The 22,754-nt window shown below is 44.9% G+C and overlaps 1 protein-coding gene across 2 annotated transcripts in view; it reads right to left on the bottom strand.

Moving 5' to 3' along the window:
- Positions 1 to 22,754, bottom strand: part of TIAM2 (TIAM Rac1 associated GEF 2) — a 313,756-nt gene that overhangs the window by 220,209 nt on the left and 70,793 nt on the right. For both annotated transcript variants that reach the window (XM_086927397.1, XM_086927398.1), the window contains exons 4-5: positions 12,953 to 13,388; positions 3,042 to 3,214 (exon numbers count right to left, since the gene is read on the bottom strand). In XM_086927397.1, coding sequence (XP_086783523.1) covers positions 3,042 to 3,214; positions 12,953 to 13,388 — 609 coding nt within the window. The remainder of the gene's footprint in view (positions 1 to 3,041; positions 3,215 to 12,952; positions 13,389 to 22,754) is intronic.

Genomic DNA, 22,754 nt, shown 5'->3' with positions numbered 1-22,754 from the left:
GACACAGTCTCCCAAACTAATGTCCTCTGGGGCATTCTACTTATGCTTTAGAGCAGGCAGTGTTCACCTAGGACTAGGGCTCTTTCGGATCTCCCTGAAGCTGCGCTTTGCACAGAATAAGAACAGCGCTTTCAGAAGCATCTCGCCCCCTGAGCACGTCCTCGTACACCCTCAAACATCTTGGTCACAGGTTGCGCTGCTTGAAGAGCTACACTCTTACATCAGGTTTCCCCATCACTGAGAATGATGTCTTTATGTGACTCGAAGTGCTTCATTTAAAGCCTTAAATCCTTACCACTGTGCGCAAGACAGCAAGTCACACTGACCAGAAGCACAACGTATCCCTGCACAACAGATGTTTGGATGTTTAGACCATGATGTTACTGACCCCTTTTCTATCATCATTGCCTTATCAATCAATGTACATGGGGATGGGGGAACGAAAGCACAAGATCAAATTTATTCCAGCACTCTACCCTTGAAAATTACCAAGCCCTGGGCACAGCAGAGATCCCTCTTCCACAAAGCACACTATTTGTTGTGATTTGCAGACATTCCACCCCAGAGTAGATGCTCAGATCTGTGGTACTGAGGGTGAATGAGATCTACCAGCACTCAAGATCCAGCAATCAACACTATTGCATCAGAATTGCGCTGCTCATATCTTCATCTTCTTATGTGTTGTTTAGCTTAAAAGCAGTTTAATCTAATGTGTGTTTTATACACACATTCTTTGTCACCTAGTCCTGCTTTATTTTTAGATCTAGCCTATCAGCAGCCCAGCATGTCTGGTTACGAAAGACCTAAATTGTGAAGCATTGTTGGCTTAAAGGTCTCCCCTTGCTTACTATTGGTTGGTTTTATTATCACTTTCATTTCCTTGCTTATTATTCAATTAATTGCCTTACAATTCTTCAGTTGGCTCCTCCCCTGTAGCATCTCCAAATGACGATCCCTTTGATTGGCTAACTTCTAGCCTTCCACAGCTCACATGGAGGGAACTACTTTGTTCTTTTCCATCAGCACTCTATGAGAGTGTGTCTATCTCGCTTCTTGCGTACTCTTTCCTCCTCAAAACCCACCCCTCTGCACTATTTTGCTCCCAACCACTCCCAGCTTGTCTGTAAAAGCAACTGGGTTATTTTGGCTGGGGCATGGCTGAAGAATAGAAAATAAGGGGTTGGTTTGCTTTTTCTTCTGCATTCCACATATTGTATAAAATCACAGGATTTGGAAAACAAAGGCTTTTATGACCCTAGGTGGAGGACCATCTGCTGCACTCACTCAGCTGGCCTCGGAGCCAGAAAGTGTACTTAGCTTGATACTTCTCCTTAAGGCCCAACAAATCTACTCCCTGGGCTAATTCAGAAGACCAAATGGCTGAATCCTCGGGAAAAAAAGTAGACCTTGCCAAGCGTTTCTTTTTCATTCCGACACCCTCTATTTCTCTTTCATTCTGTTCTCAGTTTACTGAATGAAAAGTATTTAGAATATAAAAAATATAATAAAACCATACAGTTTATGTACATTGAAAACTGTGAATTCAATGTACTGTTTTCCTAATGTATTTTTAAATGTTTTTTTCTTCACTTTAAGCAATACTTTACAGACAAACATTGGAAAAAAACCGACACCTCAGCACTTGCATTAGATAGGTGAGACCAACTGGCTTTGCCAATCCTTGTTTGTTTTGGAGCTCTATGTGGCAAGGTTGTTAGGTATCAGTTTATATTACCTTTTCGCTGTTTGTTTCTTTATTTTTTGTTGCAACAAGTTTTAGTGGCAAGGCTAGGACTCCAACCGAGAATAAAGGCACACCCATGGGCATTCAGTAGAACTGTTCTCCAACTTAACCTTTGATATGCTCAAAAGTGAGGGGAAAACCCTTCGTATAATAGGAGAATATCAATGCACCAGAAAACAAAGAATGGCCTCCCAACAAACATATTTAGCAATTACTTATATTAAGCCCAGCTCTTTGTATCTAGGTTTTCCAACCTTTAATTCTTCTGCCTGGGATTATGTCCTTCAAATGTAAAGTTATCAAAATGTAATTTGCTTTTCCTTTCTTAATCCTTCACATACTTTGCCAATTCCTCCCGTTTACAATGATCTTTGAATGTCTTCAGTTTGCACTGGGCCTCAAACACAAGATACATTTGCTGCAAGAGAATGTCACAAACACTGCATTGCTTCACTAACCAGATACATGCTGCAGATACAGCAGACACATATACCAATGCTGTAAGGCTAGAAGAGCACCCTGACCTTAGAGTGTCTGTCCCACCTCATGGCAGACCAACATCCAATCGAATTGAGCAACATTGCAAGAGATCTTTATATTATGAGTATATGTGGAATGCCATTACAATATCCTCTTTTCCAAGAAGAATACATTTTTATTTACATAAGTAGTCTTTTTTTTCTATCAGTCTCCTACTTCATCAGCCCTAGTTTTGGATCTGATTTACCATTAACACCTTCTGCTACTTCACAGTGTCCTGCCTCAAAGTATGCCCACCCTTGACTCACTCTTGCGGTTCACCGCAAGGGCATACTGTTCCCTCATCTGTTGGGCTGAACTTCTCTAGAAATATGTAATTGATTCCTCCCCTGGGTGGACTACAAGTTAAGCCTTCTTCCTGGTACTCGAACCCTCATGACAATCTCTCCAGCAAGTACACAGCTTGAACATCCCTGCAGAAAGAACGCATGCATGGCGAGTTTGGGGTCAGTGCCGCCTTATCGCATGGGCAGGCTGGGCAGTTGCCCAGGGGCCCCATGCTGACCAGAATTTAACACAAATTCTCCGTTAAACATTTTTATTCATGTGAGCAGTGGTGCAGGCAGGGCCCAGTGCACTGCTTTGTCCAGGTCCTATAACACTCTTAAGACGGCCCTGCTAGGGGTCCCCTTCGCTTTGAGTCTTTGCACTTTCGGTAGCTAAAGGTGACACAGAGAGATACAATCTCTTAGCCTTAACTTCAAAACATGTTCATATGCAGCTCTTCATATGCAGTCAATAGAAAAAAACGAAGCACCTGGAAAAGGTAGACATCTCCGAAGGAGTTACTGAGGCAGAACACGTTCTCCTTCTTGGGGTGCTCGGGGACGGACTGGACGACGCTGTCTTCCGCCAGCAGGGCATACCTGGGTGAGTGGCTCTGCTCTGTGGAATTCCCCCCATAGGTCTCGTAAAACAGCAGGGTGCAACCTTTCATAAGAGAAACAGCATGAGGTCACAGGTCAAGCGGGACCCCCTGCTCAAGGCATGCTTTATGAACAATGAGAGAAAGATGGGCACACTTTATGGGCAATCCTAAACATGACATTAACGGTCTGCTTCTAGAGACTACACAAAGGCAGTAGGCTAGGACAAAGCACACACACAGCCATGGAGCACAAGCAACTATTTTGATGAGTTTGTTCACAATGGTCGGTCGCTTGCACTTCATAATAGCAAATTTGCTTGAAGTAAAACAGTATTCCACACTGTTGACCTAAGAACCAGCGGGGTGTAGGCTGGAAGGTCAAACCAGATGAGACATGGAGAAAAAGGACACATTTGAAGAAATACCAATATTTAGTCAAGCTTTAACTACTGCCCTTTTTTGCAGTAGCATCATGACCAAAAAAAGTTTTGAATCTTCGTTACTCCTACCATGAAACTGCTTAGAGACAGGAATCCTACAAAGGCGTCAAAAGCACTAGTTTTCACAATATAATGTAAGGTACGCCGTTAAGAGTATAGATGTATATATTTGAAACACTGGCACAGGCAGGAGTTACTTAAATAGTATAAAACAAAGGAATCGACGTATCAAAGGGTTTTACCAAGTATCTGTCTGTGGGAAAAACAGCTGGTACATGAGCCGAAGTCCTGAATGTTGTTGGTGATTAAAAAGTAATGAAACACTGCAAAGCACTAATGCTACCAGTCAGGGGCTCCATCACCTTGTAGGTGTTTCCTATAGCTTTAAGAACTCTGGGAGAGGTGTGGCGCAGCAGCCAGAGCGGCTGACTCAGGAGCACGGGGTCGTTGGCTCGATCGCCGACGCTGGCAGCAGCTCAGCTCAGCATCATGTGACTCTGGACAATAGCTAACTTAATCTCCCCGAAGGCCCCAGCGCCTTGACACCCTTAACGGTAATATGTTTGCACTTAGTTACAGGAACAAGACATCGCCATCGCCATCCTCCAAGGATACAAGATCTCTCAGAAGGACCGCCCCACCAGCCCAGGAGGAGGAATCGCCATCATCAACAAATCCACCCTCCGGCTGAGCACATTCTCCGACAAGCTCACAGACCTGATGGAACACACACACTTCAAGATACAGGCCAGCCCTACCACCACCCTCCAAGGAACTCTCATCTAGCGACCCCCCGGACACCGCAGACCTTTCACCAACTCCATCACAGATTTCATCTCCCTGCAAGCCATCGCATCCACCAACTACACCCTGCTGGGAGACCTCAACTTCCACCTCGACAACCAACTGGACCCCAACACCACATCCCTCCTGGACAACCTCCACAACATTGGACTCTGCCAGATCGTGACCGAACCTACGCACTCAGCAGGACACACACTCGACCCCCTCTTCACAACAGGAAACTCCATCACTTTCAGCCACACCACCGAAATCCCCTGGACAGACCACCATGCGTCCACTTCGCCTTCAGAACACCCACCATCCACAAACACCAGCATCTGCTCCCATGAAGAAACTGGACCAAAATCACAGACCACCAGTTCTCCTCACTCAGCAGCTCCACGCCAACCATCACGGAAGATGATTACCCCAACACCGCAGCCCAAACTCTGCACAGATGGATCTCTGACTGCGCCAACAGCATAGCCCCCCTCCAGAAAAACAACAACACACACACACCAAGAAAGCCAGATGGTTTACCACTGAACTTCGAGAGCCCAGACGCACATGCTACCGTCTCGAAAAGGCCTGGAGGAACTCCAAATCCACAGAAGCACACAACAACTTCAGGGCCGCCACCAACGCCCACGACCAACTTATAAGGAAAATGAGGAAAAAAACAATTGAAGACAGAATCTCCACACATGCGCACAACAGCAAAGAACACTTCAGCATCATCAAGGAGTTCGCTCAACCCACCAGTGAGTCTACTGACATTCCTCCCTCACAAGACCTCTGCAACAAACTCAGCACCTTCTTCCATCACAAAATTAAGAACATTTACAACAACTTTGACGAAGACAACCAACACACTGAACCCTCACCAGCCACCCAGACACCCTGAAGCCAATGATTGACAACTGGACAGCCCTCACCACCAAAGACACACTGAAGACAATGAAGTCAATCCACTCCGGGGCCCCCACGGACCCCTGCCCCCACTACATCTTCAACAGAGCCGCCGACACCTCCGCACCCATGCTCCGCCACACCATCAACCACTCCCTGGCAAACGCCTCATTCCCCGACAACTGGGAACACGCCGAGATCAACTCCCTCCTGAAGAAGCCCTTGGCGGTCCTCACCGACCTCAAAAACTACAGACCCATCTCCCTGCTCCTGTTCACAGTGAAAGTCATCGAGAAAGCCATCAACAGCCAACTCGCCACCTTCATTGAAGAGCACACTGTCCTCGACTCCTCCCAATACGGCTTCAAAAAAACCACAGCACAGAAACTATCCTCCTCGTCGCAACAGACAACATCCGCTCTCTACTGGACAAAGCAGAAACAGTAGCCCTCATCCTCCTCAACCTCTCAGCGGCTTTCGACACAGTCTCTCACCACAACCTAATACGCAGACTCCGCGATGCAGGGATCTGGGACAACACCCTCGACTGGATCCACTCCTTCTTATCCGGCAGAATGCACCGGGTCAGACTCCCTCCTTTCCCTCTCTGACCCTACATTATTCACCTGCGGAGTCCCCCAGGGGTCCTCCCATGCTCTTCAGCGTCTACATTGCTCCGCTTGCCCCCATCGTCAGCACCCACGGACTCAACATTGTTTCATACGCAGACGACACCCAACTCATCCTCTCCCTATCCAATGAACCCAACACAACAAAACACAACTTTCAAGAAGGCATGGAAGCTGTCACCAAATGGATGAAAAGCATCTGCCTACAACTCAACACCTACAAAACAGAAGTACTCATCATGGGCCCAAACCCCGATGCCTGGAACGGCACTTAGTGGCACCCCGCCCTCGGAAGACCACCCACCCCTACGGACCATGCACGCAACCTGGGAATCATCCTGGACTCCAAGCTCAAAATGGACCGCCAAATCAACTCTGTTGCATCCTTCTGCTTCCACACTCTCGGCCTCCTACGTAAGACCTTCAAATGGATCCTCCTCGAGCACAAAAAGACCGTCACTCACTCCCTCATCACCAACAGACTCGACTACGGCAACGCACTCTACGCCGGAATAAACAAAAACCTTACCTCCTAGCTACAAAACATCCAGAACGCCGCCGCAAGTTTGGTCCTCAACCTGTAAAGACACTGCCATATCTCCCAGCACCTGGGCACACTCCACTGGCTCCCCATCGAGACTAGAATCACCTTCAAGATTCTCACCCACGCACATAAAGGCACTACACAACACCGGATCAGCATACCTGAACAGCCGACTCAAATTCCACGCACCCCAAAGAACCCTACGATCACCCAGCTCTCCTACGTGTGGTCCCTCTCACCAGAAAGACCAGATCAGGAGGCCACTCCTTCTCCTTCCTCGCAGCCAGAGCCTAGAACTATCTACCGCTCCACCTCAGACAACATCACTCCCCATCTTCACGAGAAGCCTCAAGACCTGGCGCTTCGACAGACCCCCTCCTTGATAGACTGGAACCTGCACCCCCCTCCCCAGCGCCGTGAGACCATTACGGGTGAGCAGCCACGCTTAACAAACACATGATTGATTTGATTGATTGAATTATAATGCCAAGCATTGTGCAAGTGTGTGGTGTGGACCCAGCGTTCAAAATAATATTGCGCAATAACTAAAGAACAGCAGGCTGACCCTGCACAGTCTTCACTGCACAAGGGATAGCTGCTTGCAAGTAGCAACTCTTTCAGCATCTGTAACGAGATGCCAAGACCTGTCTTTCAGGCTAGGTTTTCGGGGGCTATTGGGATTTTCTCTAACCATACACGCAGAAGATCACACTTGCAGCTCTATAGCACTCTTTCTTCCTGCAATGCAGGAAAATAAAGTACCAGAAGAAAAATGGTCTGGACAGAAGAAAAACAAAGAGAAGGTCAACAGGTCAGCAAAAAAGAAAAGAATGTGAGGCTTAATGGAGCAAGAAATAACTATTTTCCATTTTACAAGGGAATTTTGACGCAAGACACACCTATAATAAGAAAATGATGTGAATAGACACCTGTAAGAAGGAATGAAGTGTGAGGGGATGAGCTCATGGCAGCAGGCTACAGATAGATAACCTAGGCCTGCACAGGCACTCTTTTCTCACAATCTTTAACCAATCTTCAAGTTATGATGAGTCCCATGAAGCCGTGCAAGTATCTGCTGGCGACTGCATAGACTGTGCCAACGTGACAACAAGCACGACACAAAAAAAAACATAGCACAAAGGACATTTGGGTTGGGGCCGTGATTAGTATGATACAAAAAAAGGACAAATTAAAAGGAAATAAACATGACACCAATGATTTTGTACCTCCCATACATGCATACATAGTGTTTTGAGACACCTGAAAGTGCGCAGTTTCAATATCCCTTCTATGAGTCAAGCGTACCCTACCAGCAAATTCCAAAGTGAGCCACAGCCTGTTACATTTTCTGCCTTATTGTGACCTGCTTCACGCGCCCAGTGGTGAGTGCAGGGCAAAGACCGTGAAATATAGCATGCCATTTCTGCCCACCCTTTCCTAACTGCTCTTTGCTGTTATCTAACCTTTGTACGCAGTCTCTAGTCTGCATCCATGAACGCCACGCATGCAACTGGACTGGAAAAAGATTAACATCCTGACGTCCCACGGCTTGGCGTCACTGCTTCTCGAACACTCCCTGAAGGAGGGAGCGCGCTTCTTTCCTGTGCGCACGTGGTTTAATCGCCCTGGTATCTTTGTACTTCCGACTGTGGGTGGCTCGGAAGTCGGAACCGCAGTGGGCCTTCGTAATCTTCACAGTATTTGAGGAACTGCTTTGTGGACATCTCACTTCCTGGCAACTGTCACGGAGATGATCCGTGAGCCGCACCCCACTGGGCCGCATGACTCGCGCACCACCAGGGCCTCCTGTGCCAGCCTAAATCTCGTCAGGAAGTGGAAGGGGTTAACCACAGAGTTCTTACACACTGAAAATTAAAGTAGGGCGCAAATCTGACATAAAATAAATTCACTATAGGGTCGGGTTGAGCTTTTAGTAATATGATTATTAAAAATTATGATATGAATGTTTTACTTTCACAGCACACCTTGAAACTTATGTTCTGATGGTGAAACACTCTATCAGGAAAAAAAAATAACTGGCCTTTGCCGTTTCTTAATACAAGGTACATTACTGTTCCTTATTTCAGGGCTGTATGGATTTGCTTACTGGAAATGTTCTGAAGACCAGGTGTGAGACAATGTCAGTTACAGCTTCAATTTTGATAGCTGGTTGGATGGGCTCAAAGATTTATGAGAGTTTAAAGAGTTAGGTGTGACAGACATACCTCAACAGAAAACAGAAAATAAGCCTAAGGTGGTATTCTACGGCACAGTAGAGTTTGGTGGTATTCTATCGCACTGTAGAGTTTGATGGTATTCTGTCGCACTGTCATTTTTGGTGGTATTCTATTGCACCATAGAGTTTGGTGGTATTCTATCGCACCATAGAGTTTAGTTGTATTCTATCGCACTATAGAGGTTGGTGGTATTCTATTGCACAAACATTTGGTGGTATTCTATCGCACTGTAGAGTTTGATGTATTCTATCGCACTGTAGAGTTTGATTGTATTCTATCGCATTGTAGAGTTAGGTGGTATTCTATCGCACAAACATTTGGTGGTATTCTATTGCACTGTAGAGTTTGGTGGTATTCTATCGCACTATAGAGTTTGGTGGTATTCTATCGCACAAACATTTGGTGGTATTCTATCGCACTGTAGAGTTTGGTGGTATTCATGGGCGTCCGCAGAAATGTTTCCTGGGGGGGCAACATTTTAACTTCATCACTCTCCTTCCAGGGGGGGGGGCAACTTTTAACTTCATCACTCGCCTTCAAGGCACGTTAAAGGCAGACGGCCCATTGTCTACTCTTTATGTGATGATCAGCAGCAGACAGAATGACAATGGGCCTGTCCACAGTCTGCTCGAGGTCAGGGAGGGGCTGCTGCAGCCTCTAGAGTTCAAAGAGAAGTGCGAGAGGCCCCAAGTAAGAGAACATTTAAACTCCTGGGGCTTCTCGCAGGGGAACAGCCTGCTGTAATCGTGAAAATTACGGACTAAAGGTGTCCTTAAATGGAATGGGACCGGCGATCCAGGGGGGGGGGCAAGTGCCCCTCCTTGCCCTCCCCTGCGGACGCTCATGGTGGTATTCTATCGCACTGTAGACTTTGATGGTATTTTATCGCACTCTAGAGTTTAATGGTATTCTATCGCACCATAGAGTTAGGTGGAATTCTACCGCACAAACATTAGATGGTATTCTACAGCACAGTAGAGTTTGGTGGTATTCTATCCCACAGTAGAGTTTGATGGTATTCTGTCGCGCTGTCATTTTTGGTGGTATTCTATTGCACCATAGAGTTTGGTGGTATTCTATCGCACCATAGAGTTTAGTTGTATTCTATCGCACTATAGAGTTTGGTGGTATTCTATCGCACCATAGAGTTTGGTGGTATCTATCGCACCATAGAGTTTGGTGGTATTCTATTGCACCATAGAGTTTGGTGGCATTCTATCGCACCATAGAGTTTGGTGGTATTCTATCGCACTACAGAGTTTGGTGTTATTCTACCGCACAAACATTTGGTCGTATTCTATCCCACTGTAGAGTTTGGTGGTATTCTATCTCACTGTAGACTTTGATGGTATTCTATCGCACTGTAATGTTTGATGGTATTCTATCGCACTGTAGAGTTAGGTGGTATTCTACCGCACAAACATTAGGTGGTGCTCTATAGCACAGTAGAGTTTGGTGGTATTCTATCGCACTGTAGAGTTTGATGGTATTCTGTCGCACTGTATATTTTGGTGGTATTCTATTGCACCATAGAGTTTGGTGGTATTCTATCGCACCATAGAGTTTAGTGGTATTCTATCGCATTATAGAGTTTGGTGGTATTCTATCGCACAAACATTTGATGGTATTCTTTCGCACCGTAGAGTTTGGTAGTATTCTATCGCACCATAGAGCTTGTTGGTATTCTATCGCACCATAGAGTTTGGTGGTATTCTATCGCACCATAGAGTATGGTGGTATTCTATCGCACCATAGAGTTTGGTGGTATTCTATTGCACCATAGAGTATGGTGGTATTCTATTGCACCATAGAGTTTGGGGATATTCTATCGCACCATAGAGTTTGGTGGTATTCTATCACACAGTAGTGTTTGGTGGTATTCAATCGCACCATAGAGTTTGGTGGTATTCTATCGCACAATAGAGTTTGGTGGTATTCTATCGCGCCATAGAGTTTGGTGGTATACTATCGCACCACAGAGTTTGGTGTTATTCTACCGCACAAACATTTGGTGGTATTCTATCGCATCATTGAGTTTGGGGGTATTGTTTCACACAATAGAGTTATATATATATATAGGCAAGTCGCATGAAACAATAAATGTACTATATACATATGTATATATATATATATATATATACCCCTTATGCCCACACAATTCCTAACTAAACATCTAAGTACCTTGATGATAAACATATCTTCCAGGTGCATATATGTGGAGTTAAGAATAGTAAATCTATACTTACCTATTTATACCTACCTTCAGAATATTTTGGTAGTCAATTGTAAGGATACGATATTATTGCATGACAATATTTTATCACTCGTTAATGTGACATGCAGCCATCTAAGGCATCATCAGTTACTGGAAGAGCTGCTAGCAGGAAGTGGAAAATCACCCCCAAATTGTTTATGGGTGCCTAGCACCAAACATTCGCGCCAAGAACAGGGAAATAAGCCTAAAGGTTCAGAAGAGCCACACCTTCAACAGAAGGTGGATGTACACATCCTTGAATGTACACATCCTGTAAGAGCATGGATGCCTTATGGCTTTTCTAAGAAATCGAAATGAGATTGAAGAATTATAGGAGATAACACAAATGTTCCTAATTTGTTGTGTGAGTAGAGGTACAGCACACTTGCTATTTCAGTTACGATCCTAAACGTACTCATGAGAACACAGTTTAGTGTTGGTGGGTCTCGGCAAAATGAATGGTTGGCAAAGATCTTACTCTATTAAAATAAATGTCTTTCTTCAAGCAGACCCACTTTACAGCTCTCTAGGGTTCAAATCACAGATTCTTTGAAGGACATATAGTAACTGGAAACCTCTGATTTAGCAACCCAGATTACAAGTACAGGAAACCATCATTTCACATTTACATCCACCCACTTGATTCTGAGGATACTACCACTGGAACACTGGGACCAGTAAGGCTTGGCGGATCAAAAGGCACTTTTCTCCTCTGCCAGATTATACCAATCACAGCTTGGTAGTACAGAGGTAGTCGGTAGCCTATCTACAACACATGATTATTTCCCTTCCATTTTCATTTGCACTACTTTAAGCCTTCTAGTGATGACAGCATAGAGTTATCTTTGCCTCAGACATAATTGTATTCCATAACTGTATGTCAGGGGCTAGAACTACTCAGAGTTAGGACTGTAGTAACTAAGGTAGTGCCTTCAACCGTTTGGAGTTGAATAAAAAGAAGGCATATGCCCTCTCTATCCCAACAATTGGTGACCATTGTAGCTTGAACACTTACATTGTAAGTTAATTTTACGGATTTATTTAATCTTCATTTCTCATTTTAACATACCCGAGTTAAGGGGGTGAGGACGTAGGCATGAAGTGATGGTGGTGAAAGCTAGAGAAGGACCGTGAGTACTGCTGCTTTTGCTATATGTAGCTTAGCTTTCTTTTGGGTATTTGTGATCAAAACTAATACCGTCACATGTAGTTCAACATTTACCTGCAAAGCTCAGTTTTTAGGTCTTGCATACAGCTTTAGCTGCTGTTAAAGACATATCGTGTACAGTATCAGAGAGCAGGCTTTAGATTAAGCCACTGCTTAACATTGATTGGCTTTCATGTCAATCTCATTCACTTGCTTTACCTCCTCTTCTTGTGTTTGTCCTTTAAGTGAAGCATAGCTTCTTTATCACCCCTTTGATTAGATGACGTTTATCCACCCACAGTTCCACACCAAGGAACAACATTTTTATTATAGGAAGGACATCATGGGAGTCCACGTGTTTTATTAATATTTTTTGTTTGCTTTTTCTAGGGCCTGGCAGTTGCAATTTGCCGCCGGGTTCCTCCTTTCTATATAATCCGCTTTCGCACACTTTTTATATGTTTTTAATTTACTACTCCAAGATGGGCGTTCACCGTTTTGGAATGTTAAATGAAAGAAGAAAATGTGGGTGCCGCTGCATCATGACACACACAGCGCAACTGTGTTGACGCCAGAGCGCATATTCCTCATTGCACCTGTTCAGCCTCTGCAATAACCATTTTTTTCTTTTACTGATGATGATAAGCATCAGCAAAAAAAGCATTGGCAAAGTCAAAAGTCGAGACCTACTAGCTATGGGAAATCTTGTTCCATAGCTGCTTCTCAGAAATGTAGCAAAACCAGATACCCACCACAGTCTCATGAAGATGAGAGAAAGGGAAAATGTGGTGTCTGCTAAGAACACATGCACCCAACAATATTGCTCCATTTTTCACAGTAGTTGATAGAATGTTTACCTTTGAGAGTGATCCAGTACTGTTTCCACTTCCTGCGTGTCACCAGCTCCAGTTTCTTCTCTTTCTGCAAGGTGACCAGAGGCTTGAAGAAGAGCCACCCCGCCTTGCGCACAACCCCTTGCTCCTTCTCATAGAGCAGGTCTAGTTGCTCCAGGGAGCTGAGCGAGTCGCTGCTGGACTCTTCCGTTTCAGGTAGAGCGGCTGGATTCTCCATATTGGACTTATCAGTCTCCAGTTCCCGCATAAAACTCTCATAAATGTTTTGGCGCACTGCATCGCTGCTGATTGCATTCGAGGACTCACTTCGCTGGGGAAAGATCTGTCCAGAACCAGGAGACCACTGGAAGCTCGAAGACTGCACTGGAGAGCCGGAGTCTGCTGTGAGGCCATCGATTCCACTGTCAAAGCAGTCACCCATGTCTTTGCTTTTCAACTCCTGTGTGAAATAGAAATTGCAAATCCTAGAATTAGCCTATGTTTTTACGGAAATTACTTTATTACCTTTTGGGCTTGCCTTCTTGCTTTTTCTTTGTGCTTTCTCATTAAGTATACACCACAGATGTCATACACAGAAACAATAAGCATAATCAAACTGTGGGAAAACACAAAGTCGGATATGATCATCAAATTGTTCAGACATGCAGTAACTCAGTGACTCAACATTTGCTATATTGATTTGTGTGTAACCTGCATGTCTAATACAGGATCCAAGCACGCATGCATGAATTCTCCTATGCTAAGGCTGTTTGGTTTTTTTTCGGCACACGTGGTGCTGTGACTTTATGATTGGCGGTTATATATAATCCACCTTGGGTTTGGTACCAGACTATACAACACGTTTACAGATCAAATTCTGACATTCGGGGTGTCCATCTAGTTCCCGTTCATCTTTTCAAAGCTAAAACAGACTAATTCCGTTCAGCCATTTTTCATCTTTGGAGCCCATAGTCCCTTAAACTAATGTATTAGTCTCTCATCACGTTGACCTAAATAAAACACAATATTCCGGAAAAAAACGATTACTTCGCTACAATGATATATAAACACACCTGTTGGAAGAGCTAACACGACTGGCACACCAAATGAACACCTGTTGTTCAAAGACTAAGATCAAAGGTAAAGTCAATCAGTCGATCGGTTTCAGAATCTAGGCTAGGGGATATCTTGACTGACATAGTTACTTTGGAGACAGGACACACAAAGACATTACTGGCAGCAGTTTACACTACGTTGTCGGGGCAACCTGGAACAGGTCAAAAGCAACGGGGGTATACTCAAATGACTCTTATATACCTGGTCATGGAACGTAATTATAAGCAAAACAGGTGGTATAAAGGAATAAATACAAAGCAGTTATTCTGTAGAGTAAATTTAATTTACCCTCACTGCACTTATTATTCACAGTGAATATCTCAAACAGAGTTATATCCTACATGGACAATAGCACCTAATCAATGAAAAAACACAAAAGATGACATATATCACACCATTCTGTACATGAACAAGAACAACATGTAAATATAACAAAATAACCATAGAAATACATCTTTACTAGTGTCTTCCATACAATCCTGGACAGACCACTGGGAGGTAGTAAAGGTGACACACTACAAAGTTAGTCAACTGATCCAATTTATTCTAGTGTGACACCCTATAGTTTTGAAGCATCACTATAGTTCTATTGACTCCTCCTTATCAGTGTCGTCAAACTGGAAAGCAGAGGCTGCCAATTGGGGCAATCTTTTTACAATAGCTGTCCACTACCCTAGCATCTGTTTGGGATACCTTAGTTAATAGAAAATAGTAACAGTATGCACACAAGAGAACAACTAAGCGGCTTTCTGTACACACTCTCTCTTTTTCTCTCGCTCCTTTTCTCTCATCCCGTTTCATCCTCTCTCTCTTTCTCACTGTACCACCATTTTTCCTTGGTCTCTTCCCCTGAAATTTTTTCTTGGACTCTTCCATTTTCTCTGCCTCTTTCCCTGTCTTGGCCTATTTCTTTACACCTCTCACTACCTCCTCTTCCATACTTTCTTCTCTTTCTACCCCATTTTTCCCCTCCCCTTTCTTTCGCTCTTCTCAAACACTTGAACCATGTTCATTGACTATCTTTGCCCGCAGATTATCTGCCAATGAGGACCCCTTCACAGGTTTGGTGTAGCAAAAGTCCTCTAAGCTACTAAATTGACTCAGCTTGGTCAACGCTCAACTGAAAAAGTTCTTTGTTTACTCAAGACCTTCACTCAAAGTATGCCATTGAAAGTGGTTGTTACTACTCAACAGAAGTAAAAATGCTCCCACTGCGAACACCCCATTGGGTCTTTGCAATAATCCTGCCAGGCACAACCCTCAATTCTATTCAATTTGGAATAGTTATTTCCATCAGGGGGCCTCACCTTTCCTCTGTATATGGCTCCCTACACTTACAGTTGTACCATAGACACACCATCAGCCTTCTCCATTCACCTTCGCCTTTCAACTCTCCAAGGTAACGGGATCCCAGGAGAACTAGTTGTGAAATGTTATTTATTAGCCACCAAAATCTGCATTCTTTTATTTTGCAGGTCTTTTCATTCAATTTTGATCTTTAAACAGCCCCCAACAAACTCAACATATATCACAGCAAAGCCAATACGTCGTGATCTGGCTTATGTTGCACTTCTCTGTCATCCTCTACAAGTGTTGCTGTACTGCTTCATATAAATAACCCTATGCCCATTCGTTCCACGAGTTGCTCTCTTCCACCACCAACATCCTGACCTGTACTTGCCTGAGGAGCTTAAGTGAGTCACAAGCACAGAGGAATGGAAACAGTGTCTGGTGCCCTGACTTTCAGAGCTGTAAAACTTCCCCCCTCAAAACTCCTTCACCACAAAATGAGTCAATTTCAACTGAGTAACAAATGTTTGTTAAGGGTTATAAAATCATAAGGAGCATGGAAAATATGAGTGAAGGCAGACAAAGGATGATTCTTATTCTGATTGTTTGTTTTTATTATTTGGTTTTGACGCTTCTTTGAACACAAGTAAGCACTGTGGCCGTTTGCCTTCGCTCCATGAGCACTGACCTATTTAAATACATTTTTCTATGTCACTCCATTTTAATATGTGCATTAAGACTGTGCTACAAGCAAGGGAAACAGCCTTTACAACAAGGTTTTTACCCCGTTATGCCTTTAACACTCTTTTTTAGCACACATTTTTACCACGCGCATGCCTTTACAACGCATGCCTTTATGTATTTAAGGTAAGATGAGAGGTGTGGAGGTCTTCCCCCACAATGACATTGTTTTTATACATAAAAACAATGCGTGGTAATGGCATGCATTGTAAATGCATATCCGTGGTAAAAAAATATGCGTTTTAAAAAATGCATGGTCAGGGCATGCAATGTATTTACCTGTGTTGTACCGCCGTACAACCCACAAGCAGTGATCACGAATAATAGGTTTTGTGATCACGACTAAGACAAATTATAAAAGTGCATTTTTTGTGTCCACATCCACCTATATTGGCTGCACATTTGGAGTACGCATGGTTTATTCTCTCTTTGCCTCCAGATGAAAGTGGAAATCATTGTACTTCTGATCTACTAACTGCGCAGCTGTAAACCACCTTTATAAAAATATATAGAGACGGCTGTAGTTTAGGTGATGCGAGCAGGACCCTGGTCTCGTGAGCTGACATCACATTAGAACTATTTCAAATGAGAGTGTTTACAGCCTGCACAATCAGATCACTACAATTATTTTTTCCAATTGGGAGGCTTACTCGAGAGCGGCAGTGACAGATCAGCTCTATAGCAGGCTGTATAGAGGGACTAGGATGTTGACATGACCATCCAGCCTGAAATACTAAGGAAAGATTGTGAAGGATGCTGGGGCCAGTGAAGCCGTGACTGTATCACACTAGGATTTACTCGAAACCTGGAAGAGGTTTATTGGGAAGTTTACAGAGTTACAAAGTCACTAAACGAGCTGTGAGAAAGAAGTGCAAAGTATATAAAGAAAGGTCCACAGCTAACAATATCGCGCAGGTAAAGGCAAGGACAGCAAAAAAGGGAGTGTTTTGATTACAATATCAGTGCACTGGTGAGACTGAGGACCACATCAGAATGAAGAATAGAAGACTAAGGCTTCCTCCAGAGTAGGTAAACATCAGACTCGGGCCTGGATCGGATGTAGAGCTGTGGGCTCTGCGGACAGGGGAAGCACCCTGCCCTGCTCTCACTACTCCTGGTCAGCAGGAGGAGCTGCAACGGCTCCCCCATCTCTCCTCTCACCTGCTTATCTCCCCCTCGTATTCCTACCCCCATTTCCAGAACAAAGGACTCAAATTTAGCCCCCACATGTGGTTACCACCATCTCCAAGTAGGTGGCAAATGGATGCAAATTTGGGTCATTATTTTTGCTGGGATGGGAAAAAACACTGATGCGGACCTGGTATTCTTGGTTCTGTACATTATTCCCTATTTGAGGGGTAATCACTCATAGTCCCTAGATTAAGGTGGGAGCATACCGGCCGTAGCCAAAGATGCCAGCTTACCACAAATAAATACAGGGAACCCATAATAAGGATCAAAGTTTTGCACATGGATCGTGTGGGTCACTAATATTTAATGCAAAATACAGAACAGACAACATAAAAGGGCAACATTTTGCACAGCTCTGAAAGCGCACCACCACTCTGCACTAGCTGGCACTCCATGAGCTCGAATAATACCCATTCATGAAGGGTCATTCATAATACAGTTGTAAGGGTCTGAAACTTTCTGAGAACCCAGGTCCTTTCTGTTAGTAGAACCGTTGTTGGACAGGGAGGACCTGGCCTGGCAGTTCGGGCTGGACTGTTCCCATTGGGCACAGGGTTAAGACTGATTTGCATTTGGCTGGGTTCAAACTGTAATGGCACGGTGAGCAAAAAAACGATGGATTTAGGCCCAGATCTCTGTACTCGGGTGAATGTATGACATTGTTCTGCATTCTGTTCATCAATTGTTGTTTAGGTCTCGCTGGCATTGCAGCGCGAAGCGCTGCCGCCAACGAGACTTATAGCTGCCGTGTTTGCCTCCAAGGGAGACAGACCTGGAGACAAACCTGTGCACGAGCCGATTCTTGTATGGGCACGAGCCAATTCAGGTCTGTGAACGCGCTTCACAGTGGATCGGCTTGTGCGCGTTAATTAATGCGGAGCACGTCAGGCGCCCAAGTATCAATTATCACAGCATGAGACCCCACTTATCACAGCATGTCAACAGGCGCCCCAGGCTGCTGGAGCACTCAACTATAATTAATGCGCAGTTGAGTGCTCCAGCAGCGTGGGGCGCCTCTCGGCATGCTGTGATAATTATTACTTTGGGGCCTCATGCTGTGATAATTCTCACTTTCTGTGTTGTGATCGGGAGCACCAGTTTCAAGAACGGGTGCACGAGCAGACACCGGTCTGTGAATGCGCTTCTAGCTTTGCAGGGCCGCCACTGGCAGGAGCCGCAGGGAACGCCAACGTGCACGCTCACGGCGTCACGCTCATGCCCTCCCGCGTCTCTTAGGCTGTTCTCCGCTCCAGGCCGACTTGTTTGAGGATGACGCAGCGCCTGAACTGCATCCGCCTGTCCCACGGTCTCCGAGCAGGTGGATTTGGGGGTGCACCCACATATTCAGTATATGATGCCCCAGCTTGCCACGGTGGAGGAGGCCGCAGGCGCAGTCCCGCCGGTGCAGGGTAAGTGATCTCAGCCGTCGGGTCTCCATCAGGGGCTGCTTCTCTGAGCTGGAGGGGGGGGGGGAGTGGGGCTTGGGACATCCATGGCAGAGTCGCGTGCACCAGAGGGCGGCCTAGAAACAGTTAACCATGGGCGCAGGCTGGAGCCCGTCAATAGAGGCCTGTTGTTTTCAGACCATACGTGCAGTATTGACATTGGAGGGCACAGGCTGCTGGGGATGGTTAGGGCTGTGGGTTATACTCTGGGATAGTACGTAAATATAGGGAGATAAACGCCGTGGAGGTTTGAATGTGTCCAGTCCCTTGCACGGGGGGTTCCATCGGGGTTGCGTAGGTCTGTGTATCGGGACCTATTTTGACTAGTCTGTGCTGGGGACGTTTCTTGTTCTTGTTTGGATCCATTTCACAGGGAGCAAATAAACAGAAGGAGGACAGTGAAGGTAATACCTGTTTATCGTAAACACATATTTGTAAGCTTCAAACTATTATATTAATGTAAAATGTAAGGTTGCGTCCTACCTTCTCGGATTTAAACCGGTGACTGCAGGTTGCACACGTATTGCGGCTTCCGGTAAATTAAACTACAGAGCTGTAGTTGTTTCTTCCATGCTTCAAAGCCAGAGCTGCTGAGATGCATGTGCCTGTTTTCTGTTAATTGAAGCAAATAGTTATTTCCCCCAAAGCAGACGGCGCATACTGGGTCACCGATACTGCAGCTCAGCGTGTTCGTGTTTTCAAACTAAGATGCCCGAGTCCGTAGTTATGGTGCAGTCTGTTAACAGCATTACTACGGTCTACACATCTGGTCAGAGCACTGAGTTATGATACAGAACTCCGGGCACTTTTTCTTAAAAGGAATAATTGGGTTTCAGAAAAAAGAGGCCATGTGAATTACGTTTCCTTCACCTTAATGAACATTTAAGCAAAGATGTCACTGCCTGCACGTTTGTGAATGTGAGAATGAATCACAAGCCACAGCGCACACCGATTCCATCTAACAATACAATGGTATTTCTTAAGAACTGTTAGCAAACTACTACAGAACTGGGTTTCATGTACTTTGTACATCCGTTGGCATTTTCAGAAGTGTTCATCTATATGCCACAGTGTTTCGACGTATGTGAAATGTCACTCATTTGGCAATCTCAAGCGGGGCCAACGTGCATCTCTGTTTCAGAGGATTCACATATTCCACAGCTCACGGCTGCATCCTCCTTACAAAGATTCCTTCAACTTCGACCCCGGTTTCTAATTACCACATGACTAGATGTCACGATAAGTCTCGGACCTTTTACTCACTCATGCGGAATCAGGCCAGGAGCACTCACTTGTACATCCAAAAACACATTTTTATTTACTGCCACCTGAACGTTGATTTATTCTCCTTTTTCTAATGCTACCCTCAAGAAAGGAATGACTCACTGAAGCAAAAAACTGCCTACCACTGATATTCCAATAATACACTGAAGTGCAGATTCACCAGAATAAAAAGCTGAAATATGTGCAGTTTCAAACTGATTACTGCCTGGAAGTGGAAGCAACATGAAGGGGGCAGGTGCCGGGGTGCAGAGGGGTAAGTGGGTGGGGGCTTTATGGAGAAAAGCAAATGGGCGAGAGAAAGAGATCAGCTTGGAGTCCGATGGGGTAGGAGCGACAAATTGGCAAATAAGCAACATGGAGCTTGGAGTGAGGGAAGCAACCTGGGGTGGGGGGTGAAAGTCATACGGAGGCAAGCGCATAATAGATAGTGGGTGAAGCTCACGAGGAAGAGAGCAACACAGAGTGGGAAGGAGAAGCACACTAGGGAGACAGCTAAAAAACAAATGCGGTCTCAAGGAGAGCTTAAGAAAAAAAAGCATTTGCAATGCAATAGGTCTCGCATTTACGCTGGTTTAAGCAATTGGCATAGTAAATGACAATGCCTTTTATTTATACTTTGAAAACCAAAACATTAATAAAGGGCATTGTCATTTACAATGTCAATAGCTCAAACTGCAAACATGCGAGACCTATTGCATTGCAAATGCTTGTTTTGCATTTGTCACCCCGAGTGGGACGAGTATGCCCAGACGTGGGTCCTCTGCTCTGCATGCCACTGGAAACAAGCTTTCCTGGCTGATGAGGGCTGAAAGTCCAAAACCGGTCCTAGGATGCTTGTTTCCAGTCCAGGGAGGACCTGGCCTGGCAGTTCGGGCTGGACTGTTCCCAATTGTTCATTTTGGATTGAGTGTTAAGGCTTGAGATTCTCTGTTGGTTCAAAGACTGAATGAAATGAAGAGGACTGGTCATGTACCTTGGACCCAACTGAACATCTCAAACCTCTTTGCTGAGAATAATAATTGTTGGAGAGAGGTAACTAGAAGCGATCACCGGTGTGTAATAACAATGAGAATAAGGCAACAAGAAACCGACCAACCTATGTGGTACCTTTGTGGCCGATGGTGTCAAATGGTCAAAATCAGACAATGCAGAATATCCCAGCGGAGCACCAATTCTCCCCCCCCCCCCTCCCCCCCAAAAAAAACCCAGCCCTGTGGAGGTAGTCTATTAGCTGACAAAAAGGAGGAAATTATAGTTCCTGCTTGTGAGCATGGAGGAGCATCTCTGCTCACTCTAGGACTCTCTGTATTTACCCTAGACCTCTCTCTCCACAGGCCTTTCCTTGATTCTCTATTGTTTCTCATTCCTTGAGGATTCACCTTGGAGAGACTGTACTCCGGTCAGTAAATGCTCTGGACATCTCACACGAACTTCAAACCACTTTCCAAAGGTGAACTCTAGAAACCTGCATTTTAATTCAATATACTTTTTCCCTTTGTGGCTTTAACAGTTACATGGTTCGATCATTTTCTCCTAAATGTAACGTTTACCTTAGGCTAAGGACAATGTAATAACAGTACAGGCATTGTGCGGCAACGCAATCATCAGTCACCTTCATGCAAGGTTCACAAAGGCAGCATGGTCTTCCATGTTAAACGGCTGATGCCGCAGTATTGCCAGCTGGTACCGAGTTCATGCTCACTGCCCTTACATAATATAGCAGGCAAATTTGCATAGTGCACTTTAACCCCACTAAGAGGTCTCTTAGGGCTGGTGTCAGCCCGAAGAGACTTCCTAGTGGGGTTAAGCACACAGAGTCTGGTAACAAATGCTTATTGTTACCAGACTCGGTGTACTCATTTTATCGAACTCGGAATGATAGATGGCTGAGTGTACTCGCTGGGACTTGAACTTAAGCCCATGGGGTCAAACGCGGATCAATGGCGTGGATGTCTCACTTCACTGAGCATCCGGGAACTAGTCAGTGCATATCACAGAATATCCTCCAAAGAGAGAAAAAAGTCTCCAGCTATGTTTTCCCTAGAATAAGTCTTATAGCAAATCCGTCAAGTTTAAATGCAGTTTCCAAATAGTATTCAGACACAATGAAAATCCCAAAGTCTGCTAGAAAAAACTCTTTCTCTTTTTAAAAACTGAGTAGAGTGGAATGGTGCAGAGTGGAGTACAGTGGCGTAGAATGGAGTAAAGTGGCACAGAGTGGCATAGAGGATGTTGCACAGAGTGTATGTAGCCGAGTGGATAGAGTATTGTAGAGTAGAGTGTCAGAGTGGAGAGCGTGTCATGTCGTAGAGTGGAGTATAATGTTGTAGAGTGGCTTAGAGTACAGTGATGGACAGTAAACTGGCGTAGAGTGCAGTGGCTTAGAGTTCATAGTGCATTAGTTTTGGCATGAGTTGTGCAGAATGCATTGGCAAAGAGTGCATTGACGTAGAATGCAGTCGTTCAGAGTAGAGTGCAGTGTCGCATAGTGCAATTGGCATAGAGTGGACTGGCATAGAGTACAGTGGCGTAGAGTGGAGTGATGCAGAGTAGAGTGGCATAGAATGTGGAGAAGCACAGTGATTTGGCATAGAGTGCAGTTGAGTGGCAGTAGTGTAGAGTGGCTTACAACGCAGTGCAGAGTGGCGTAGAGTTTAGTGGTGGAGAGTGCACTGTTGCAGAGTAGAGTATTATAGAAGCAGTGGAGTATAGTAGAGTTGAGTGGTGTAGGAGGCAATGATGTAGAGTGGTGTAGAGTG

This window comes from Lissotriton vulgaris, chromosome 6 (assembly GCF_964263255.1).
Source record: "Lissotriton vulgaris chromosome 6, aLisVul1.2, whole genome shotgun sequence".
NCBI classification, from domain to species: Eukaryota; Metazoa; Chordata; class Amphibia; order Caudata; family Salamandridae; genus Lissotriton; species Lissotriton vulgaris.
The sequence above is the reverse complement of the archived record's forward strand: the minus strand, read 5'-3'. Positions and strand labels throughout refer to the sequence as shown.